This window comes from Nilaparvata lugens, chromosome X (genome assembly GCF_014356525.2).
Source record: "Nilaparvata lugens isolate BPH chromosome X, ASM1435652v1, whole genome shotgun sequence".
NCBI lineage: Eukaryota > Metazoa > Arthropoda > Insecta > Hemiptera > Delphacidae > Nilaparvata > Nilaparvata lugens.
The window spans coordinates 3,869,982-3,896,184 of record NC_052518.1 but is presented as its reverse complement, the minus strand read 5'-3'; the positions used below and the strand labels follow the sequence as shown (position 1 = coordinate 3,896,184).

At 32.4% G+C, this 26,203-nt stretch overlaps 3 protein-coding genes across 4 annotated transcripts in view; 2 read left to right on the top strand and 1 right to left on the bottom strand.

The window, feature by feature from the left end:
• Positions 1-774: 774 nt before the first annotated feature.
• Positions 775-11,318, top strand: LOC111057443 (ADP-ribosylation factor 2). Its single transcript, XM_022344868.2, has 5 exons — positions 775-1,131; positions 3,076-3,156; positions 6,490-6,671; positions 8,586-8,711; positions 10,157-11,318. Exons 1-5 carry the CDS (start codon positions 1,065-1,067, stop codon positions 10,238-10,240), a joined length of 540 nt encoding a protein of 179 aa, XP_022200560.1. The 5' UTR covers positions 775-1,064; the 3' UTR covers positions 10,241-11,318.
• A 3,423-nt stretch (positions 11,319-14,741) lies between these two features.
• LOC111043989 lies at positions 14,742-20,269 on the bottom strand. Of its 2 annotated transcripts, none has more exons than XM_039442248.1 (4): positions 20,174-20,269; positions 18,480-18,526; positions 17,130-17,536; positions 14,742-14,876 (listed from the first exon to the last, which is right to left on the bottom strand). In XM_039442248.1, exons 2-4 carry the CDS (start codon positions 18,517-18,519, stop codon positions 14,757-14,759), a joined length of 567 nt encoding a protein of 188 aa, XP_039298182.1. In that variant the 5' UTR covers positions 18,520-18,526; positions 20,174-20,269; the 3' UTR covers positions 14,742-14,756. The 2 variants fall into 2 exon arrangements, with proteins under 2 accessions (XP_039298182.1, XP_039298183.1); XM_039442249.1 differs by having other exon boundaries at positions 17,130-17,533; positions 20,174-20,225.
• A 3,756-nt stretch (positions 20,270-24,025) lies between these two features.
• Positions 24,026-26,203, top strand: part of LOC111043628 — a 28,665-nt gene continuing 26,487 nt past the window's right edge. The window contains exons 1-2 of the mRNA XM_022328631.2: positions 24,026-24,346; positions 24,729-24,837. Coding sequence (XP_022184323.2) covers positions 24,236-24,346; positions 24,729-24,837 — 220 coding nt within the window. The 5' untranslated portion in view covers positions 24,026-24,235. The remainder of the gene's footprint in view (positions 24,347-24,728; positions 24,838-26,203) is intronic.

The following is a 26,203-nucleotide window of genomic DNA, read 5'->3' as shown; positions in this document are numbered from 1 at the left end:
AAATAATAATTAACAAAAAAAACTATTATAAACAAAATACCTATTATATTATTAACAGCTCATAATATTATGAGCAATTAATATCACATACTGGAATCAGTTATCTACTAAAGAAGGCAGTGGCAAGCAGAGAATCGGCGACACTGCGATCATATATTTTCCACTGACTTAATAAGATGGACCACGTTATAGCTGTAATTCAATTTATTCCAGTATATCTGATCCAAACATCTAGTATTAATTTCTGATTCATGTTATAAATTATCAACCCTATCCCAAATATATTTTTATCTTGGAAAATATCACCTCATGATAATTATTAATTTTATAATGATACATTTTCATGATAATACATTTTCATAATCGAGATAAAAAATATTCTGGTAGTTCATCATTTTTCTCAATATACAACAAACGATTTAGCAAAAGTAGAAAAGGATAGATCTGCTTTCTTCAATGTCAAACTAGGATAGCAACACCAATGTTAATCAGGTGGTGAATCCAATTAATAGTTCTCAATGTTATGTTGATATGCTTTCGAGAACATTATGACGGCAAAACTTTTCAACGTAGAATGATTGATTCACTTACGGTGTTTCCAGACAAGACACGCTGTGAAAAGCTCTATTAATCCGAATAGTGACTTGACAATCACAGGATCTATTTACAAAAGAAACATTCTCAAATTGAATCGAAAATACAAATAGCAAATAAAAACTGCCATTGTAAACTTACCAGAGAAAATCTCTGAACGTCATTAAAGAGAAGTTTCATAAGTTGGCTGCCTTTCTTGTCATACAGTCGTGTCGTTTCCATTCCATTCCATTGTAGTTTGTACCTTGCCTTGTTATTGTAGATTGTTGTAGTTGTAGTCATCATTTGTGTAGTCGTTGTTGATAATTTGGTGCTGTATGCGGTGTTTGCAAAATAACCTATTCATTTGTACCTCATTTATGAAGTAACCATTTTGACGTGGCGATACACTATCTCTCTTTTGTTAGGTTTCAAAGTATTTTTCCTCTGATTGATATAATTTCCGTGATAGGATCAGAACTGCCACAATCATGGGGCTAACAATTTCAAGTGTTCTCACACGACTGTTTGGCAAGAAACAAATGCGCATACTTATGGGTAAGTGTTTTACTCATGGAAGAATAATTTAATAATGTTTTTAGTACTTGATTTTCATCTCCTGTGTTATCATATTTAAAAAATACATGCCCGGCAATATTGTATTGAAGAAGAGTAATTTTTGACTTTTGAGGGAAAACCTACTTGATTTGTTGGGTTTCAATACATCTTTATGGAATTACATATTATTTGAAGCTCCAAATCTATGAAGCACTTAACATATTTTAAGAATTTCCATGTACAACTATGGCTAATAGTACATTTCGAGGTTATGGTAAGTTTCAATTATTTTCAAGACCACTGGCAACTGATCCACTTGAAATTAAACCCGTATTCATATTCACTAACAGACGTAACGTCTGAAAAACATGTCAGAAAAATATACCGTCCAATGTAATTTGAGTGTGCCTATTCAGCAGCTAATCGCACAGGTTTGGTTGGACAGAAAATGCCTGTCTTCCAATAAATTTCTGGTATGCTGACATTCTCAAAAATGGAAATAAATTGATTTGCTTAATTTATATGATGGATTTTTTTAATCTGATGATTCAATTGGTTTCTAAAGTGCAAAATATATAAAGCATGATAGGCGGTTGTGTAGAATAGGGGTCGCAAGATTAGATTATTATTTCACGTTAGTCGTTGTACCACATCAGTCCGAGTTAACACAACTTTGTTGATTCTTCTTGATGTACATGAAGCTGAGAATGAGGAAGTGGCTGATTACAGTTGGAATACCCAGCCTAGCAAAAATGGGCTTGCAGTGAGCAAGATGCTCGCTTACAGTAATGATCCTGGCAGCCCTTTTCTGCAGCGTCAGTGGCCCATATGAATAAAGTTGAGCATTTGCTTATACTTCTAAAATAAGGAGCATTTGCTTCATTTTCTATGAATAAACGTGAGCAAAACCTTTTGCTCATGCTCATCAAAAAAATGGTTTGAGCATTTGCTCAAAAGTAAAAGCTTTTGCTCAAAATTGTATGAATAAACTAGAGCATTTGCTCAACTTTTGAAGCAAATGCTTCAAAAAAGGTGAGTCTAGTCTAGAGCAGCTTATCACCTTTTGCTCATAGTAAAATAGCTCAACTAATTCGTATGAGGAAGAGGAAACTATACCAGATACGATCACAACCAATATTTGAGAACTATAAAACTCTTTTTAGATTTAACCATGATATATATCACCATTATCCCTACAGAAGAATAAATACAAAAGATAGCTAGCTACCTGTTATAAAGGTAGCCATCACAAAATAGGAAATAGGCATTTAAGAAGATGAGAGTGTAGACGATTATAAGAAGGCTATTGATATTATAAGAATATGCTGAAGATTATTATAGAGATGAAATTTTTTCACGCTATTCCAAAATTCTAACCCAAAACTCTATTCATAAATAGAAAACAGAGCAGACGACGCAAACACAAGCGGTGCACCCTACTTGCATATTTAGCGCTTCCGTGAGCTATAAAAACAAAGTAGGTCTACAAAAGCGAATCAGCTGATGAAAAATTTTCAAAATACGTGAGCATTTGCTCCAGAGTTCAGGAGTATAAGGTAAAGCTTATTCATATAAAAATTAGCAAATGCTTTTGCTTCTACCTTTTTCTCATCAGCAAAACCTTATGCTCCATGCTCTTGCTCATGAGCATTTGCTCTGGTTTTATTCATATGGGCCAATATGGCAATGGAAACGTGCATAATATACCATGACCAGATATGCCTTCATCACCTGTCACCTCAGCTTGAGCAAAAGGAAACAGATTCCTGGCAGTCTTTTGGATAAATAATTTCTTGTTAGCATCAAAATGTTGTAAAATGAGCTTACTATAATGTTTCAATTTAATGAACTCAAATATTCAGTAGTTCTTGTAAGCTTAATTCACTTGGTAGGTCTAATAATATTTCATCATCAGCCTATAGCAGTTTTCTCTGTTTGTTACAGTTGGACTAGATTCCGCCGGAAAAACTACAATTTTGTACAAGCTAAAACTGGGCGAAATAGTGACAACCATTCCAACAATAGGTAATTTACAAGATTTTATGTATTTTTATACCTCCTAGAGTTCTCTTTCCCACGAATAAGCTTATAGTATTTGTGTCAACAAAGATCTCTATAGTTGGATCTCCAGACCTACCCTTCTTTTTCCAGTCAAGGTTTGTTGTTTATTATGCTATCAATGGAGTATTTATACACCTAACGATTTGTAGAGCATCTTGAAGCGTGTGCCAAATATTTCTCATTATAAATAGATCACACTGCAAATAGTAATTCATATATCATCAACCTTATAGAACCCTTTTTGATAGCACCTTTGAACAGCACACCTACTTAGTAAAAATTGGAAGCTAATAAATTAATTTTGTTTTTTCACTATGTGCAGTTTGAAATCTTGTTTCTTAGGGAGACACTTATGACAGGACAAGTGTGTTTAACATATGTGTACACACATGTCCTCATAGGCCCAACTCACACTTAGGCTCAACTCACACATACGCGACTCAGGTCGAGAAGAGACTCGACTCCAGTCGAGACCATATGTTTCCAAATGGTGACACTCAGACCAGTCGATTCTAGTCTCCGCGACTGTCACCATTTGAAAACACATGCTCGCGACTGGAGTCGAGTCTCTTTTCGACCTGAGTCGCGTATGTGTGAGTTGAGCCATACATTGTTGTGTCATCACAGCGAAAGGCTTCGAACAAATTTTTCAGGTTATGTCTTTGCCTCTGATTTTCTGTTGTTTGTTTCTTCTTCGCTGCTCTATTCGAGGTTAAATTATTTTTGTACCTATCATTTGTAATTCTCCAGTGGTTTATTTATTGTTTTGATTGCTTATTTTATGTTAGAAGCTGCTGCTAAACAGCTGTTTTTGACCCTCGCTGATGACACAAAATGCATGACGAGCATGTGTGTAAACACAATTGTCCTGTTTTTAGTGGCCCCATAACGCTGCAACTCTGTAACCTGTAACGTAGGTTTACAAAAATGTATAATGTTGATGTGCGTACAGACTAGAGGTGCGCCACGAGCATGAGCATTTCGCTTTTCGTCAGCTGATGCTATTCTTATTATTCATGTATTTGTACAGAAACAGTAAGATACAACATAAATAAGCAGTAATAAGCATAGCATCAGCTGATGAAGAGTGGAATGCACGTGTTCATGGCGCATAAGTCTGTACGCAAATTTACACGTGGATATATGACTATGTAACATGACTATAACTTATAGAAGTATTCTATTATATTTTCACAAATTCAAATTCATTTTATTGAGCCAAAAAAGAACATACAGGCCAAGTCAAAACATAAAAATAGACAGAATAACAATGTAAAATTAAAAATTTAAGCATATAACAATGGTAAGAATACATTTATAATACAACAGCAGAGTTCAAGTGTCATCACACTATATAAGAATTCATCTACACTATAGTAAGCCCTATTCACTAAGTATGCATAGAGTTCTCTTTTAAAATTTATTGATGGGGCATATAAACATTTTGGTAATAACTTTTTAAACAGTCTCAAACCAATTACACTAGGACTTTTGTCAGAGAATCTCAATCTGTGGTGATTAATAAATGGGTGCCCATTGCCACGAGTAAAATAACTATGAACATCACAATTCTTTTTCAATGATTTAGTGCTGGTTGCACAACAGCCGGTTAAATTTTAATCGTGATTAATTCCACGACAGCCAATCAGAGAAGCCGTCTTATCAAGAAGGCCTTCTCTGATTGGTTCTCATGAAATTAATCACGGTAAAAATTTAACCGGCTGTTGTGCAACCGGGCCTCAATCTTATTAGCAATGAATAATACTACTCTGTAAATATAAATACATGGAAAAGTGAGCAATTTTAGTCCTTTAAACGCATTCCTGCACGATTGATTGTAATCCAGGTTTGGCAAGTACCTCACTGCACGTTTTTGTAAAATGAATAATTTCTGACAGTTTAAACCAGACGTACTTCCCCAAAGTTCTACGCCATATACCAGGTGAGTGTAAATGAGAGAGAAGTACACACACCTAAAAGATATTAGCAATATCTCTATTTACAAATCTTACCATATACCGTAATACAAAGAGACCCCTGCTAATCTTACCAGCTACTTTATCAGCATGCTCATTCCATGACAATCTTTCGTCTACAGTCAAACCAACTAAATTTACTGCATTAGCATTTTTAATAGCATTATCCCCTACCATGACTACAGGCTCGAAAGAAAACATGTATTTTAGCGATACTCAACTGTGTACAGTCCGGGTCCTGTAGCTTTGCCTATCGGCGGAGGCCCACTAGACTACAATAATACAATACATTTTTGAAAATGTATCCTTTCATGAGCAACATATGCTCTTTTTTATTTTTCCAAAGACAACGTGTTGTTTAGATACACAAGATTGCACATTAAGGCTGTGCAAAGGCTAAAAATAAACTTTCTACTGATGATATTTTCCCAAGTTTTTCGATTTGTATTTCATCAAGCTATCAAAAGGAAAAAGTTTTCTCAGAAAACATTTTTTTCCGATCATTACTTTTTGAGATATGAGCGCCTAAAGTTTAAATTTTTGGGGCAGAACATTTCAAATTCCGTAAGAGATAACACAATGAGATTTGGAGGATAAATTCTTCATGGTATTGTTGATTGAATAAAACAAACATTTTCTGAAAATATCGGTTTTTGAGGACGTTATTCAATTTACTAACATTTTTTTCCGATCATTACTTTTTGAGATATGAGCGCCTAAAGTTTAAATTTTTGGGACAGAACATTTCAAATTCGGTAAGAGATAACAACATGAAATTTAGAAGACAAATTCTTCATGGTATTGTTGATTGAATAAAACAAACATTTACTAAAAATAACCAAAAATAACGTTTTGTTGAGTTGTTTTTGGTAAATTGAAAAACTTTCTCAAAAAATGATATTTTCAGAAAATATTTGTTTTATTCAATCACCAATACCATGAAGAATTTGTCTTCTAAATTTCATGTTGTTATCTCTTACCGAATTTGAAATGTTCTGTCCCAAAAATTTAAACTTTAGGCGCTCATATCTCAAAAAGTAATGATCGGAAAAAAATGTTTTTCTGAGAAAACTTTTTCATTTTGATAGCTTGATGAAAATCAAATCGAAAAACTTGGAAAATATCATCAGTAGAAAGTTTATTTTTAGCCTTTGCACAGCCTTAAGATACACTCTATAGGTAAGATTATAATTCCTAATTGTTTGAATGATGAATGCAATATTTCATTTGTTCCATCTGTTTACTACATGCATTATTAATATTCTATTGCCATTCTCGGAACATGGGTACTGAATATGGTGTCTCTTTAATTTGATTGTAGGATTCAATGTGGAAACAGTCGAATACAAGAACATATGCTTCACTGTTTGGGATGTCGGTGGTCAAAACAAAATCAGACCACTGTGGCGTCACTACTTCCAAAATACCCAAGGACTGATTTTCGTTGTCGACTCAAGCGATAGGGAGAGAATGGACGAAGCTGCTAAAGAGTTGCAGTACATGGTAATATTTTTCTTCTCAGGAAAAGTTCAGTTTCACCACCTAATAAGGGCCAGACCACATTGAGCGTTGTTTTTAGGCGCCAACATAATCAGCCAATCAGCTTCCTGTCGAAAAACATGTTTTATTTTAGTTGTCATTAATGAAAAAACGCCTAAAAAAGCCTAATATGGTCTGGCCCTGAAGTAGACGTGATTCATAGTATACTACGTGCCATTTGATACTATAGTGAGGTCCACGTTATAATGGGAGTGTAGGAAGATAGGAAAAAAGGGTTGCCAGATCTCAGCCTTGCCTCCCAAACAGCTGATACAAGTATATCTGATGAATTTAGCTGTTCATTATTGTTGAAAATAGTTAATCATATTTTATTTGTCGAGAAAAATATATTTTTTAAAGATGTAATAATAAATTTTCATGATTAGTTAATCATATTTTATTTGTCAAGAAAATATATTAAAGATGTAATAAAAAGTTTTCATGATTGAGATTAAATATTTTGTCAATTAGTTGAATTTCTACATTGTTGATAAGCGATGTGGCAACATCGCAATCCGTGAAAGAGATAACGACATCTGCTTTGTTGAATGATAGGCAAGGATAGCAACACCATTGCAAATCACACACTACCATTATAACGTGGACCTCACTATAGCAGACTGATACCTTCTATTGATTGTAATGGGTGTTTACTGGGAACCGCATGGTTTTAAAAAATCCACAATTTTTTTAATTTTCAACAAAAACTTTATTTTTTCACAAAATGTCTTCTACAAACTTGGAACTTTGAGAAAATTACAAAAATTAAGTAGCAAAAAAAACATGACGTAGGTGGCGTCCTTCGATTGAATACATGTTTCCAGACGTTCTCTGAAGCTACGCATCGCATCTCGTGGAATGGCTTGAATTTCTCTTCGAATGGCTTCCTTCTTTCTTTCAGCGTAAACACACGATTTCAAGAAACCCTAAATACCACGCACATTGCTAGAGTTGAAAGAAGCCATTCGAAGAGAAATCCAAGACATTCCACGAGATACGATGCGTAGCTTCAGAGAACGTCTGGAAACGTTTATTCAATCGGAAGGACGCCATCTACGCCATGTTATTTTTGCTACTTAATTTTTGTAATTTTCTCAAAGTTCCGAGTTTGTAGAACACATTGTGTGAGAAAATAAAGTTTTTATTCAAAATTTAAAAAATTGTGGCTTTTTTAAAACCATGCGGTTCCCAGTAAAACCCCTTTACGACTTTCATTGTACCTGTTTGGCTAAACATTCATTTCGGGAAATATTCTATAGAATTGCAATTGAATGGTTTCCAATCCTGTATTCTACAACTGCAGCCAGCTATTTAGCATCAATATAGTGGCCCTGCTTATTATGCACAACTGAATAAATTGGAAAATTCTTTTTCGCCACACTGCACAGAAAGCAGCTGTTTTCCAGTCCCTACGTAGATCTGAAAGACATTGTTTGCAGACGACTCTCGTCTGACGTCAGAACAGGTTTCTTTCCGGCCTAGGCCAGAAAGAGTACCCTTTCCAGCCGCTAACATGGAACTAAGAAAAGTGATCAAAAAACAGCTGATCAAAAAAACTTTTCATTATTTGTGTTCATTATTCAATGATTAAAACATTTATAATAATATCATCTTATTGTCATTTGAAAGAATAAAATAGTATAAACTCAACCTCCCACATAATTGAACATCATCTTTTAGATTATTTAGGCAAATCAGAATAAAAAATAAAAATACTTGGACAATTTCCTAATATTCAGATTACCTCAGATTTGCTAGAGCTATTTGTGGCGGCCTCATGAGGGTACTGAAATGGCTAATTCTAGCTGAGAAATCGAATAAAACCAATTAGATAGAAGAGTCATGTATTGCATAATGATAATTATTTCGTTTTTTCAGATGCAAGAAGATGAACTTAGAGATGCAGTCGTACTGATCTTTGCGAATAAACAGGATCTCCCGAACGCTATGACAACGTCGGAACTAACCGACAAACTAGGACTGAATCAGATTAGGAATAATAATGTAAGTAGACAGAATCCAACTCATTAAATTCTTGTAAACAACAAATTCATAACTCGTACGGTATATCATTTCATTAGTCATCAGACGTTGATATATTTAACTCTATTATTTTTCATTTACTCTGGTTTATTTTCATCTCAATCGAAGTGTTTCTCTGTATCTCTGTCTCGGAGATAGATCACGTTCTGATCATTACTTTTGTCATTACAATTGTCATTCCTTTTGCCAAGTCTTGTCTGTAGATTTTCTAAAGTAATACAAATGAAGGGTCATTCAGAACTAATAGTTTTAACAATGTAAGCTGTTACACTACCAGAATAAAAAATAGGCCTGATAGAGTACAAGTAATAGACTTAAGATTCCTCAACATAGACATTCTAAATCGCCGAGAAAATGGCACTCCATGACAGATAGTCAAATTGAATGAAAAAGACTAATAAATTGTCAAAAACCACAGATTTATTCATACTTAAAAAGACCGGTTTCGGTTATTACACCATTGTCAATCTCTGATAAATTTATTTACCTCTAGTTTATCAGAGATTGGCAATGGTATAATAACCGAAACCGGTCTTTCTAAGTATCAATAAATTTGTGGTCTTTGACAATTTCTTAGTCTTTTTCATTTAATATGAATAATTACCACAATATCAACTTCTCATCTACACAAAAAGTGAAAACAGTCAACTCAATCATCTTCATTTCATCATACTCGAATTTCCTACTCCTTCTTCTTCTACATCTTAATCTATATTGGATGATAATCTAAATACATATAGTCAGATCCACGTTATAATGGCAGTGTTTAATTTGCAATGGTATTGCTATCCTTGTCTATCATTCAACAAAGCGGATAGCACTATCTCTTTCTCGCTTTGCTATGTTGCCAGATCGTCTTTAAACAATGTAGAATTAATAAGTAATTAACAAAATATTTCTTCTGAATTATGAGAATTCATTATGAAATTACTGAAAAATATTATTTCCTGTTAATAAAATATAATTGATTATTTTAAACGAGTATGAACAGTTGATATTACATCAATAAACCTGTATCAACTATCGTCTATAGAAGGCATTGACAAGACAGAGGATCAGCAACGTTTTTCTCCTATCTTTTTTCATTGCCATTATAACGTAGACTTCACTATAGTTTGATTTATAGCACTTGAACTCCTATTAGCGTACAAAGTCAAATAACTTACTGTACTTCTTGTGAGTAGTATCTTGTTCACTTGTAACTTGTTCTATATTTTTGTGAATATTTTGTATGAATTCTGAGTGAATAAATTTGATTTGATGTGTAAACAATGTGTGTTTGCAGTTGAAAATTGTGTTTCGATGAAGTCGATGTATTTTTTGTAATATTGAATGCCGAATAAAATTGTGTTCTAATGTAAGTATTTTTGAAATAATAATCGCAATATTTGCATTGTTTTTGACAGTGGTACATCCAAGCAACATGTGCGACCCAAGGCAATGGGCTGTATGAAGGACTCGACTGGCTGTCCAACGAATTGGCCAAATAATTCGTTCCTGTCTTCACTTTATTTACTGTCATTTCGTGTTTTTGTTTCATTCAATTTCTTCTCTGATATGTTTATATTTCCAAAGTTTAATCGGTGTTTAATCGGTGTTTACTAGTTGTAAGCCCTTGTTTATTGAGTTGAAATATTTCTTTTATGTAATATTTATCATGTTATTAATAATGCTGCTATAATTTAAGAATATCCTCAGTCAAAAGTCAGCAGCAGATTGTTGGATCACGTTTAACTTACTGATAGTAACTTCATATACTTCTTGATGTATTGCTAAATGTAAACATTTTTCTCGGCATATTGCCTTGTTGATTCGATGTTACTTCTGTGATTAGATTATAGATTACTAAATTTGTGTTTAAAGATGTCTCCAATCAAAATTTGAAATTTATTCAAACATGTTAACAAAAACCCTGTTTTATAATGTTAACGATTCTTAGTCCTCTTGTAAATAATTGGATTCCTTTCTTCTATTATTCAAAAGCTTTATATGGATAAATTCTCGATATATCTATTTATAAATATTATTTAGGCTTGATGTTAGTTATGTGCGTAAATCTTGGTTTATAAACCAAGCTTTCAGTAATTGGAAGTTTTGTAATTTCCACGTAATTGATCAATGCATATCATAATCTTGATCATTCACCCTATTAAAATCAACAGTTTGTTTCTCTTTTTTAATTCCATCTCAACTAACTTTAAATTCAATATGCTGTTCAAATAAATTAAGAGTATTGTATAATGATTGTAGCTTTGGTCATTTCATGGTGATTATCTATTCCAATTTGTCTAACGTTCTGGCTAATTTTGTGTTTTTGTTCTGGTAGAAACTAGGAACTCCGCTCTCCAATGAAAAAAAGGTTATCCCATTTTGTGTTCTCAAGTTTAATATACTTTATTTTCAATAATTATTCATGTTTTCGTTCTGGTAGAGAGTCAGTTCTCCATTGAAAATGAAATTATTCCATTTCTGTGTTTCCAATTTCATTCATAATACTGTATGTTCAATGATTAATTAATTGTGAACGTTGATACAATGTGTAAAAATAAATAAAACCTTATTAAGATACGTTACGAATGTGTATTGTTTTCAATAATTAATCAATACCGTGTTGCTAACACATCAAAATCAATGTAATAACAAATGAAACTACACAAAAAATTAAATATTGTGTATGAGTTTCTTTTTTTATTTGGGTTTGTAGTGGCATGAGTGATCCAGATATGCAATACTTACCCCCGCTATACTTTTTAAGGGATGAAAAACCCTGGAAAACGAATTATCCAATCAATAAATAATAAGAAAACAAAGATATTGTCAAATTTCACTAAAAATATCTTTGTTTTCTTATTATGGAGAGATTTCACAACATCACCATCAATTCTACTAATTTTATCAATCAATAAATGTTGAAAAATCTGTTAGAGAATCTTTTTTTTGTGCCTAACAACGTGATGGTGACACACAGAAGAGACTCGAAAATCCTATATCTTCCCAAAATGAAACAATTCCATTTTTTCTACTAGAAACTGATCATGATCCTATTTATAGGTTTTGTAATGACAAATGCCTATAATATCGATCAATTTCAACACACCATTTTGATGTTTGAAACAACGTCATGCAGTCAATTATAATCGTTGTGTAAAACATCAAAATAGTGTGTTAATAGGCTACATCGCAGCTCAGAATGGATCAAGAAACTATCATTTTTAACTGCTATCATGACTTCAAAAGATAAAAACCAATATCTATTCTCCTCTATCCATAGCCAGAATATCAAGCAAATCTGGGAGATTTGCATTTTTTATGACATCCATCATCATGGATTTTTGCAAAATGGTCATGAATTAAAATCGCTCAAAACTCTCAGGAATAATAGTACTTAACGAGAGGAACAATAGTATGTCATCACATTGGCGAAATTCTCTCCTATTCTTGAGCTATAAGCATTTGAAGATGAGTGATTTTTCTGATCTGAGAGTGGAGGGAAGATTTTATGTTTGAGTGAATAACTCACCCTGTATTGTATCGAAACGTCTCATATTATAGCACGACACTTGTTAGGCCAAGCTCTATCCATAGCCCGAATATCAACCAAATCTGGGAGATTTGCATTTTTCATGAAATCCATGAATCTCTTAATTGTGAGTGAAGGAAACGTCTCCCCCTCCTCCCTGTGTATCAGCCAGCGATGTTGTGAGAATATACAAACTGAAACGGCACAACGTCCAACTTGTTTCATTTTGTCTGGAAAATTCACTCGCAGATCTGAAATCTCGCAGGTGTGAGGCACTCTCAATGGGTACTTTATCTATTCAGGGTGAAAACTGCAATTTTTGAAAATAATATTTTTGTTGTTGGTTATCCATCTTGTTTCCACTATTATTATCACTATTAAATTTTATAAAACTTTAAAGTGAAAAAGCACTCACATTCAGTTCCTGTTTGGCTTGAAAATGTGCGATACCAGCACGAAACGGACGTCGCCACATCAAATAATGTGAGTGCTTTTTCACTTTCAAGTTTTATAAAATTTAATAGTGATAATATTTTTGCAAGTTGCAACAACGGGTGGTCTTTAACGGATGACTTTTTACTAAAAAAAAACAACTTTCTTATTTATAATTTTTATTCTTAAAGTAGAAATATATAACTGAAATTTTTAAGTGGTCTAATAAGCTAGTTATGGGTTGTTGAAGTGCTAACTTTCCAGATTCCGTTTTCTTTCCAAATCATAAACGGTTTCGACTATATTATTAGAACTTCTCTTAAAAACTCAAAAATTTATCTTTCCAAACTAAAACATTTTATTCCTCATATTGTTCATCAATTATCATTTTTTGTAAATTCGATAACTTGTTTATTTTGGCATTAATCGCGAAAAACGCATATTAGAACAAAGCCAATGATATACTGAATGTATTAAAAAAAACTCCAATGGAAAATTCGAAACCGTTTATGATCTGAAAAGAAAACTGAGTTTAGCACTTCAACAACCCATCACTCGCTTATTAGACTACTTGAAAAATTCAGTTGCCACTTTTTCTCACTCTTATAATGATCTTAACAATTATATTGAGAAAGATTCGGTAGGCCTACGGTATTTAATTATATTGAAAAGATTCGGTGTACCGAACAGCCTGTAGGCGCACGGTTTCTCATAACATGGCGGATAGGCGCGCGTGGTACAGCTGTACCCCACCATGAATGTATTGATTTATCATCTTTTAAGTAGACTCTTTATTCAACACTCATCAAACATTTAGAACATCTAACTTAACTCAAACTAATTTACAGATTTGTAGGATTCAATTCCTCTATATGTGTGATAAAATACCGTTCCGCAGGACTTTCTCTCATGCTGTTCAATAAATATATTGAAAAAAATCTTTAGATCGATTAAAACGTCTACAGACTTATATGGAGACATAACTCAAGGCATTAGTATAGTAATTTAGCAGTATAGTTAATGTTTTAGGGTATTAATTTGAAAACATAATAAGCCCATGTAATCCTTTAAGAAGGACAAATGCTGCAAGATATTCAGGTATTTTTCTCCTAATATTTCAGGTATTTTGCTCGTTTATCTGAGTATTGAAGAGTGTAAATTGTATTTTGAAAAGTGAAAGTGACCAACATTTTGATTTGGACAGTATAGTATAAATTGGAAATGGGACAGTTTTGGGCATGAGCCTGTTGTGCCTTTCCTCATGTTAAGTATTTGTACACAATGTAAATAAATAACTAAATAACTAATTAGTATACGCTAATGTACCATTTTTTCTGTTCATCTGTCGACACTATAGCAGTTTCTTTTATCTCTTCTATTAACATCTTGAATTTTATCATAGTTTATTTAGTTTTTCAAACCTCTTGTTCTTCTTTCTTCAATTGCTTGGATAAGTTTCACCCCTTTTTGTAATTTTATTCATTGTATTTTCCTTAGGCTCACGATGAGACAATGTCTTGTGAGCCATTTGATTCTTTTCATATTTTTATGATGAATAAAAATTATTGTGTGTTTTTTGAAATTGATGTGAAAGTGGAGAAGAATCAATAAACTATTATAATAAACGATGAGACAATGTCTTGTGAGCCATTTGATTCTTTTTATATTTTTATTATGTATACAAATTATTGTGTGGTTTTGCAATTGTTGTAGAAGTGAGGAAGAATCAATAAACTATTATAATATAAAATGAATAGGTCTTTTATAAACCTTTCCTGAACTGCTATGTGTGATTATGTTTTCAATAAAGAAACTAGCTATGACCATATATTATACAACGTTTAAAATGTTTAAAAATTTTGTTACTGTCTAGCAATGCTTGAAAATTCAATAAGTGTCTCAAGCCTCCCCTAGCACGGGAGCCTTGAGACAAAAAACATCAGGATGGTAAAAATTGAATAAAAAGAATATAACAGGCAGGAAATCCACAAATAATAGGCTACTTAAAGGTTTACTGGAGAGTATCCAATGGATAAACAGTTGAATTTCCCAATTCAGAAGAGTTTTTTGATTATTTTGTACCCACCTGTGAAATAGATGGCTCTCTTTTGTGGAACGTACAAGCCTGGAGCTCTAAACCATGGCCAAGCTGATGCCTCTGATTTTTCCATGACCTGTTGGTAGAACATAAATATTAATTTATTAGATCATGATGATTCTATGTAGTAATGTGACTAAAACTTTTGAGCTTACAAGCTATGTGTCTACATTTTCATTTTTACTTTCCTTGCCCTATTACCATAGGTAAGGAAAGTATTGCTTTCCGAAAAAAATTAAGGTACCCCAATTTCTAAATTTCTATACGTTTCAAGGTCCCCTGAGTCCAAAAAACTGGTTTTTGGGTATTGGTCTGTATGTGTGTGTGTGTGTGTGTGTGTGTGTGTGTGTGTGTGTGTGTGGTGTGTGTGTGTGTGTGTGTGTATGTGCGTCTGTGTACACGATATCTCATTTCCCAATTAACGGAATGACTTGAAATTTGGAACTTAAGGTCCTTTCACTATAAGGATCCGACACGAACAATTTCGATCAAATGCAATTCGAGATGGCGGCTAAAATGGCGAGAATGTTGTCAAAAACAGGGTTTTTCATGATTTTCTCGGAAACGGCTCCAACGATTTTGATCAAATTCATACCTAAAATAGTCACCGATAAGCTCTATCAACTGCCACAAGTCCCATATCTGTAAAAATTTCAGGAGCTTCGCCCCATCAATGCAGATAGATTCCCAATTATCAGGCTTCAGATACAATTGAAACGATTTTCCAATCACTTGATAATGTCATCATAGCCGAAACATGTTGTGAGTAAATAATTTTAAAAAAAGGTTCTTAGATTTCTATTTGTATTTATATTCAACAGTAACCCTAAAGAAAAAAGACAATTTGAGGGATTGTACCGTAATGTACGGTATGTTGTAGTATGGCAGTGGCAACACTGACTGGGAATGATGCGTGTTATTGACTAATAGTGATTCTTGATAATGATGATGCAATGATTTTATCAATATGATGATTATAATTATGAATAGTGATGAATAATGAATGAGTGCGTTAAACAATTTATTACAAGACTCAATCTCCCCTGGGGCATAAGGCAGCATAAGGTGCATAATAGATCTTGACAAAACACATGATCACATCATATGTTTGTCAAGTTATGTTCAATCTATATCTAATAAAATTTATAAGGACGGCAAAAAATATTACGTCAAAAATCGATTCAAGATTCAAGATTCATTTTATTAACCATCAGGCTACTATTAGAGCATTAGGCAAGTCATAATATATACATTTAAAAAAAATCAACTTGAAAATGACCTAAGTTAGGGTCGAAACTAGTTGTTGAACTATTTTAAAGTTTTTTAAAAAATAAAGGGTACTTCAAAATCTTTATATTGTTTTTATTAACATTTTAAAAGTACACACAATTTGGATAGAAAATCATACACGATAAAGATTATTTATATTACATTCAAGTTAGGTATTCAGATATTCCTCAAGTGATTAAAAGGCATTTTTTTCAGATAACTGTAATATAACTTTCTCAAATTTGTCTAGAGACAGATTGGTGGTTGTTTGAGGCAGTTTATTATACAATATATTATTATACTGCTGGTAAGTATGGATTCTCATAGTTTTAGTAAGTCTTATTATTTGGGAATCAAATCAAAAACCTCCAAGGTCAGCTCAGGGGTACCCCAAGGGTCAATATTGGGCCCTCTACTTTTTCTCATTTATATCAATGACCTGGAATTTGAATTACCGCTTTGCAAGGCTCTGTTCTATGCAGACGAATTATAGAAGGCCTTCCAGTATATCATACATGTAGAGGGACTTTTAGCAGACTTGGCATTATGACATTTTATGGTCTTCTCGTTTATCGGTCTGTTATATATATAAGAAGGAATGGTGATCGTTTTACAACTGTAGGAGCTAGTCACAATTATTCTACAAGACATGGTACCAATTTGCTACTTCCCCAACATCGTCTTGCCTTGTCTGAAGGGGATATAAATGTCACTGGTATTAAAATTTATAATAAATTACCAGATAGCTTAAAGTCGATTAATAATGATGCTTTGTTCAAAAAAAAAAACTTAAAAAGTTTGTTGTAGAAGGAGAGTTTTACTCGTTGAATGAGTTTTTGTTTGGCTGACTTTTTCTGACCTTTTATTATGTTAACTAAATACAAAAAACATGTTACCTATATGTGTATATATTTGTACTTTGACGACTGCGATATACAGACATTTCTTGTTATTGTATGTTTGCAGAAAATAAAGAATTTGAATTTGAATTGTGGTGCTACAATGTTTCTACTGTGTGTGTGTGTGTGTGTGTGTGTGTGTGTAACTAGAATTAGCTTACCTCAGAGTCGAACTTTTTGGAAATTCGTTGACTGTATGGAGTTTGATCTTCAGTTGGAGTCTGAGGCGCACTATAGCTGTTTCTCCGGCCTATTCTCGGAATTGACTTGTGCGCTTTCAAGAAGAAATCGTTTCTCCTGCTGACCACAAAAGGACTTTCAACATCTTCTTTTTTCTCTGGATAGATGATGTTGCGCCTTCCTATCCTTGGCAGATACGGTCCTGACTTTCCAGTCGCCTTCAGGAAGAAATCGTTCCTGCGCTGCATTGTGTGAGCGGATGATTCCTCCGGCTCTGTCGGCAGGAATGCTCCTGCTCTGTTCAACTTGGAATGCACATCAATGCTTTCTTCGTTATGTAATGAAGATGCAGTTATGATTGTCGCTGATAATATCAGAAACACCCCTTCTGAAAATTAAGTATTTGTTGGTTGAATTAATTTTGAAACCACCCATCGACCCTTATGGGAATTAAAGATTGATTGGTTTGAATTCACTCTGAAACTACCCATCGATTATTATTTTGAAAAATACATGTTCAATTAATGAATCATTTATCTTCAAAACATACCGTACATGAAAACGTTAAAACTAAAACTAAATTAAAGGTGAGGATAAAAAGTGACAGTTTAAAATTCATTTTTTTACAGTAAACTCGCTTATACTGTCGCATGCTAAATCTATCAAATATGCTCTCAACAATTCCTTGAATTGTGATCTATCACGTTCATGCCTTATGCAACCTTGGAGACAACCAATCAATTTTATTCCAATGTACGTTGGACTTTGTTTATATTTTTCCTTATTGTGTTTATAAATGTTAAATCTTACAAAGTAACAGAAAAAAATGTAAAATATTGTTACTGAAGGAAGACTTGTTTCATTAAAGCGTTATATGAGAGTATCCTGAAAGGTACTCAATTAAAATGATATGATTCTCCAAGAAAATGACAATCTGTGAATTATGTAGAAGGAAAGTCTAATAAATAGTAACTTGGAACGGCTCAAAGCTGTAGCAAGATGCATTATCCTAAAAGTCAGTTATAAGTAGCAATGCAATGCCAATTGCATTGAAATATTAAGAGCCCCGCAGGGGACAGAATATTTTTATTGTGTTTGGGGTGTGGCAACCCCCCTGGGTGGGCAACCCAGCAAGTAATTGATAAAGATTGATTGGCAACTAAGATCATTGTGTCCCAGGACACCAGGACACATACGGTATGATAAATATAAGGTGTTATTAGCTATAATGATTACTCTAATATGTAAAGACTGTCATATTTTTATCTAATGTGAGAAAATTAAAAATATATATATATTATTATTATATACGCTTGTAGTTAAAAAAATACCTGTTATGAATCTATTCTGAACGGTACTCATTGTTTTCATGAAGTATCTGAAACATGAAAAGCATAATATTTATTGTAATATATGATACTTTAAATATAACAAGGATGTATTAAATGAATTATTGTGATTATATGCTGATAACATTAAAATATAGCGATATTTTTCAGCTAGAGAGTTTTAACTTAACTTCTCTAGCTTAAAAAAATATTTGCTCTATTCAATTCCATGAATAGCAAAAAAATTCCAGAGTTTGTAGTTTTGTCTGGCTTTGAAGTTTTTTTAAGTACTTGCTTCATTCGAATACCCTTTTTTAAAAATGTTGTATTTATTTTATTACTATGCTCTTTTTATTTTTTGCCAGTTTGTATTGATGCTGTATCATTGAATGATATAGGACTACAATGTGAGTGCCCAGATAATCTCAAAAATTGAATGTAATTATTTGAATAAAACAATGTTGAACTAGAAACATATAATCTCCACATTTTTTATAACCTATTTTGAATCATGAATGTAGATTTATTTACTGTATTATGTTAATATGACTCAGAAAGGCTTTATTACTATTCCATTAAGTAACATAACTAGTTAGCCTATATTTGTATCAAAGTCATCAAACTCTACACATTCATATCAAACACAGCAATCTCCAACTTATTTTTATTTATTATTATAGATTGTTCAATCTATCTCCTTGAGCATTTGTATTCGATTATCTAATGATCCCCTCTTAATTATCCAGTAATCATTTCTTAAATTTAACGATATATGAGTCTTTTACAGTTTTTTTTGTGAATTCCCAACAAAATGCTTTAGAGGAGATTGCTGACTTGCCGTGGAATCCCTCAATTATCTCAAATGTTATAAATGAAGATCAGTTAATGATATAATGTTTAATGACATTATTTCTGATGGAATAAATTAGCAGCTCCTGCATTAGTTGAAGTATGTGCTTATTTAGTTGAATGCAGTAGCATATTTTTATTTTTGTAAAGCTTTTTTGTATTTTCTTTATGGCAAATAAATAAAAATTCAAAAACTCTAAAATTTCTAATGGAATAAATTAGCAGTTCCTGCATTAGTTGAAGTATGTGCTTATTTAGTTGAATGCAGTAGCATATTTTTATTTTTGTAAAGCTTTTTTGTATTTTCTTTATGGCAAATAAATAAAAATTCAAAAACTCTAAAATTAAAACCTTTTTTGCCGTAATTTGTCATAAATAACATAATGCCATAAACTATTGTTTTTATCAAGTTGTACATAATTTTATACAGCATCTCCTGCCCTGAAGGGAGAAAATGTCAGGTTCAGCTGCTAATAACCTTATTTTATTTGAATATTATTCCAACAATTATTCAACAAAAATTAAAATAATGCCATAATTTTTTGTTTTATCAAGTTGTACATCATTTTATACAGCAACTCCTGCCCTGAAGGGAAAAAATGTCAGGTTTAGCTGCTAATAACCTTATTTTATTTGAATATTATTCCAACAATTAATTATTCAACAAAAATTGAAAAGACAATAAAAATTGTAAACAACAAATTGAATGGTAATGTAAAATGTCCATCCAAAAAATAAGAAAAATAAATACCGACTTATAATGATAGATACACCTCAATTGATTTATCAATAGTATTTAATGCTTCAGAAATTGACACAACAAAACATTTTTGTTGGGAAGTACTTACCCACCACTGAGAAGAGCTGTGTCTGTACTGATGGATGCTTCTGAACTGTGTCAATTTATACCGGCAAAGGTTATTGGCCGTTTTGTGGTGATAGCCCTTCTACCTACGTCTCTCCCTCCCATCTTTTGACTGCTTTTTTAGAAGGCAGCTGAAACTTTACAGCCCTGATAGGAGCTAGGAGCTATAGGTGCATCGATTAGCAATATAGAAACGCATTTCAGTAAACACTAGCAGTCAGCAGCCCAGTGAATTTTCTTTGAGTTACCTTGAAGGTATACATTTTTCACTTAATGTCCAAAATATCACACGACCAAACTATGAAAGACCGTTCATGAACATACCCAAACGCTAACTGAAATTTCCGCAACCCTATTCTACAGGTAATCATCGATATTTATAATTTTTTATCATCCTCATGTTTGGCAATTTATAGAAAAAACGTTCATTAATTATTTGAATAATTTCAATCTGAGACCTTGAGTTTTATTATAATCATGCAATCTAAATCATTTGAAAATCATTGAATATCGGCTATGAATAGAACAAGCTTAATTGTGACCTGTTCGGATGAAAGTGGGTTGAATAGAACTATTGGTTTTTCAAAAATATTATATGGATAGAACAGGAAAAATTGATTATAAAAAAAAGCTATCAAAGAAAAAACAATCTGGAATAACGGGACCCATTTGAAAGAAGAGATCGCGGACGTCTCATCAGGAAGAGATGGGTTCATTTTAGAGGTACAGAGGCTCGGAACAGGCAGTAATGCCTAACCCGTGAAATGCAAAAAATAAAGAATGCAAAATATGCTGGTTATTTAGCCTATTAAAAAAATTAATTGGTAAAAAATTCAAAATAAAGTGAAAGTAGTAAAGTAGTGGAATTTTAGCTCATCTAGGCTGTCATGTCACTGAACAATGTATAGAAAGTTTGCCTTCCAAACAACAAATTCACTCAAATTAATGATATTTTTCAATAAATTCACTCAATTTAGTAATATTCTTATACAACGATTTATTCACTGAATGCTGTTATTAACTTTAAAAGCTATGAAATCATTGAAAAATCATATAGTTTTTGAAAGAATAAGACTTTGATATTGTCAATACCACTTTTATTTATTCAAAAATTAATTTATAATTCAGAACCAGGTTTCATGGTAAAACCTACCACATCTTCAGCTGAACATTACCATTACATTATTGTGGTATGGAAAAATACCACAACATCTCATACCATACAATCAAATCATATAGTTTTTGTTAAATGAAACGCATTGTTTTGCAAATTTATTTACAAGACAAGCAGCATTCTGCACTGCACAGGGTCTGTCCAGTTAAGTAATATTTCTATACAGTAGTTGACTTTCATTTTAATTAATGTTTGTTGGCGTAGGCCAGTTTGAAAAATAAAAAAGTGAATTTTTATAGGGGATTTATATTTTTGTAAAATTAATTAGCCTTCATTGAGTTTCTTCCAATCATTTCCTCTCTTTCAGAATTTTCTTAATTTTTTCCCTTAGACTTTGACTTTTTATATTTAATGTATTGTCTTGTGCATCTACTATTGTCTTGTGTTACTACTATTTTGTTAAAAATTCATTTTTATATTCAGTAATTTGAATATTTCTATAACATATACAATTTCATATTTCTTCTAGGTATCGTTTTGATAAATGTGAATGATGACTTTGTGAAGATACCGGTATGTAAAGGGAATAAATTAGAGAGCTTTTAGTAAGCCTCTGAAGATTATATAATAATACTATATTTTAAAAATTTACTCTTACACGTCAAGCCTTTCTTATTAACTAGGTAGTGATTTTTCTACTATAAGCATATTATAGAATCATTTATTTCCTAGAATATGGGAAACAAAAATTACGTACCTATTGATTTCTGCCCTTTCTAAAAAAATATCGACCTGTGCAGGTGCTTATAGGATACATTCAGGTTATCCTATAAATTATCGTGGAATTTATTTCAAGGTTTAAATAATTTATATCAAGGTTAAATTTATTTTAAATTATCAGGTTATCCTATAAATGAACTTGTATCGATCATATCGTGATAATAAAGTGTTTATCACATTTATAAAAAATATTCATAATAATCCAGTCAAATGATATTTTTAAAAAGGGGTATTTTTCAATATTATTTAAACCTACAACTTTTACCCTGAACAACTTGGAGTATTATCAAGTGATTATCAGCTATCAGATATCGTGTGAAAGTACAATTAATTCAGAACAAGATTCGTTAGGAAGTTTTAAATTTAATGATCTTTCTCGAAAAATCCGAAGTATTCGAAATAAAATGGGGTAAGAAGTCCCAACATCTGGTGGTTTTGGGGGTTTTTAGGGATGAAGCCCCGCTCTGGCGTGTCAGAAAATTTCAGATTCAAATTCAGCTGCCAAAAATAGATACATGTAAAATAATCCAGAAGAACTCTTTCGGGGCTGTTTCCTGAAAAATTACAATAGACTAAACTAATAATAATCCAATTATTTTCAGAAATTAGTCGGTCCAAAAATATTGTGCTCGGTATGAGATAGAGCTTCTAAAAAATATTCAATCATGGTACTGTATGTTTATCTATTATTGAAATTGTTTGATTCATTGACCTTTGTTGGTGACCTTTTCAATAGTTTGTACTCGGAGGAACTACAATAGATCCACCTGTCAACTACGCAGACTTCCCAAGTAGTCTCTGTCACATTATGCAAATGTCGCATTTTATGTTAAATACATGGGGGCTGACAACAGATGTTTCAATTAATCATTGTGTAGCAATCGAAGAAACGTTCTCAAAGCCAAAGGAATAAGACAACAATTGATCTACTTGTATTAAAAAGGTGCTACTAGAATTTACTGATTGTCCTCTCTTTGGTGGAGTTTTATTTGTGAGCCTAATAGACAATCAAGTATAGTATGATAGTATAGAATGGAGAGGAAGACTTAGAATATAGAAGACTAGAAGTAGATAGTAGTATTATAGTAGACTGCCGGATTTTACTCCTACCATAGACTATAACACTAAACATTAGATATGTGGCTACTAAACAATAATCTAACTATACATTAGATCACATAGTTAGATCTGTGCCCCTACCATAAAAAATGTTAGTGGTCTGGGCATGTAGGGAATGCTGGGGGTCACAACTAATTTCGCAAATCTAATATGCTCTAACTTCACCGGCAGAGGGTAAAAACTTTTAGATTGAGGATTTACATTTTCATTCCGTTACTAGGATAGGATTTACTTCTCAAATATCCGCTTTACTGCACCTTTTGTTCTCCTGTGCTCAAATACAGAAATAGGAAATGAAGTGCAAAATACTGTTAAAAATTTATAGAACCACTGTTCAACTTCTTCAATTGCTCTTTTAAGACTTCTTGCCTTGGACTTGCTGCTTCTTCTGCTTGTTGCTTGGTATGTCTCATTGTATGCTTTGTGTGTTTTGACTTGCAACTTTTCCCCTTTCTTGTCTTATTGCAGTTTTTTATTGTTCTTTACTTGTTAACTTGTGGACATACCTGTGTTGTATGACCATGCCATGAACAGAAACACATTATAATTGATATTAAGAAAACGTTTCAAGCTCAAACGTATCAGTTGACCCAATCTCTCCTGATGAATGTGACACAGAGAAAAAAATTCTTTCAATTTGTGAGTGTGCATAATATATATTCATTTATACATTGAAACAATATCATTCTCAACTATGAATGAATGGGAATGGAACAGCTTGCCCAGCTTCAGCCCAGTTTATCGTCAGTGTGAAATGAGGATCGATCCAGTTTGTCGTTAACCCACTTTGGCCCATCCCTTGTTCGTAACGTACTAACCGCTACAACGCTTTCAACGCTACAACAGAACAGCATCAGAATCTACAACGTATAGGTTACAAAAGTGAAATCCTAACATATTTTGTTTTGTTGCGAGTTTTTTTATTAGTTCTTCTGTTTAAATTTTGTGTCTTGGAATTTTCTTCTTAGTTTCCTTGCCATTTATAAGTCTAACGTAGAGATTGGCGTTTGGTAAAACCAGGCATGGGCTGCAATGAAAAATCAAGATAGAACTCCATTGCGAACTATACTACTGAATTTTCTGAACCATATTGAAAATTTGGAAGCAGATATCAATGAAGACAGTTATGAAACTGAATTTCAGGTAAAATCTAGCTCTATTAATTTTTATGCTGGTGCAATTTCTTTGCTAGAAAATAGTAAACTATTCTGTAAACACCTCAAAAGTAATTGAGGTTATGTCAATTGGTTACGTTTGAATCTAACATGCTCTAATTTATTTTTCTTCCTTCGATATTTTCATTTTATATGAACATTTGATTAATTTCGAGTCATTCCAAAATTTTATAAAGTCTAAAATGCCGAAAATAATACCTGAACCTGCATTTCTATAAGTTTATGCTTCAGCTTCAAATTATCTATGTATCCTATGTAGGCTAAACAAGAACAAAATTTACAGCAACAGGTACTTGTGTTTTACTCTACAAATGTATCAGAACTTAATAATGTATTGATAATTTTTTCAGGAACTAAAAATCTTCAGCGAAACCCTCAAGAGTCTGAAGCAGTATTCGTGTTCAGAAGGGGAGAAAGAGGTCAACAAAAAGAAGAACAGATACAAAGATATTCTACCATGTATGTATGATAGGTCTACTTATGATTTTATTTGTATTTATGATAAGAAAATGAATTCGAATTCAATTTTTTAGCCTATATTTTAATGTAGTTCTTATCCAGAATAACTACTTTTCACTGGGTATTTTTTATTTAACTGTGGCAGAGGATATCGTGCTCCACTTTGAAAGATTGATATACTTTGATTTATAGTGAACCTATAAATCTGTGGCAAATATTAATTAAGTTTGCGCTTGTCGCTTGTGTAAGCTTAAAAGTAATGACTCATAAGCTTATTTTGTAAGCTTTGAAGCAATGATTCATATCAGGTATTAATAGTTGATATGAGTAATTTACTTTAATACTTACACAGGCGCAAACGTTATGTTGTATCCCCTTTCGATGTACAAATTGAAATGCTTGTGAGCTTTTAAAAATCGACGATGATCTGATGAACAATGAATAACATCCTATAATGATAAACTTGTTGGCCATTACAGGAAAATTATTCGTGGTTCATTAAGGTTGATGAAACTTGATAATGAGATAGATTGGTGTTGTCCATTTTGATGACAATATAATGATTTGTTTTATTTGATGACGTGGGAAAGTTTGAACAGTAAGGTCCGTTTATGCCGAATTCTGTTGAAATTCCACGAGAACCAATCAGAGAAGTCTTCTCATGAGTTGAATCCAAAAGTCAAACATGTTCAATATGTTCAAACTTGAATCAACAATACTTGAAGAAGGGTCTAGATTGGTGTATTGGATTCAAAATTATGTTCTTTTGAACATTACTTCAAGGTTGCAAAATACATTCATTCTATACAAACTTGAATGAATTCAAGAAAATGTAAACGCAAATTAGTATTGAGTTACTGATCAAGTATTTTAATAGGGCTGTATGAATCGTTCAATTAACATAATCTGACCTAACCATGTCGATGTGCAAATTCGTATTCATTTCAATCAATGAATAATTTTATTCGATTCAACACAAAATAAAGAAAGAAATCTTATTCACTTGAAAGAAATCAAAATACAAAAATCACAATCAAAAATAAGTTTCTAATAAAATACAAAAACAGGCTTCATGGTGGGGTGTACTGAAATAAAATATAGGTACCTATTATAAAAGTTTAGGTAGTGGAATAGATAAAATATAAAATATCTTATAAACAGGCTTCATGGTGGGGTGTACTGAAATAAAATAAGGGATCCCCGTTAATATAAAAGTTTAGGTAGTGGAATAGATAAAATATCTCCTGATAAAATATGAAATATTTACTAATAAAGTATTTTAATAGGGCTACTTGAATTATTTAATTAATATAGATATAACTACATAGTAGCCTTTTTTACATAAACATCACTAGTTCAGGCTTTC

Coding starts and splice junctions, on each gene's coding strand:
- LOC111057443 (XM_022344868.2), top strand. CDS start 1,065: ATGGGGCTAACAATTTCAAGTGTTCTCACACGACTGTTTGGCAAGAAA. Junction 3,157..6,489: donor GACAACCATTCCAACAATAG/GTAATTTACAAG, acceptor ATTTGATTGTAG/GATTCAATGTGGAAACAGTC. Junction 6,672..8,585: donor CTAAAGAGTTGCAGTACATG/GTAATATTTTTC, acceptor TCGTTTTTTCAG/ATGCAAGAAGATGAACTTAG.
- LOC111043989 (XM_039442248.1), bottom strand. CDS start 18,519: ATGAAAACAATGAGTACCGTTCAGAATAGATTCATAACAG. Junction 17,537..18,479: donor TCAGAATAGATTCATAACAG/GTATTTTTTTAA, acceptor CTTAATTTTCAG/AAGGGGTGTTTCTGATATTA. Junction 14,877..17,129: donor CCAAAAAGTTCGACTCTGAG/GTAAGCTAATTC, acceptor TTCTACCAACAG/GTCATGGAAAAATCAGAGGC.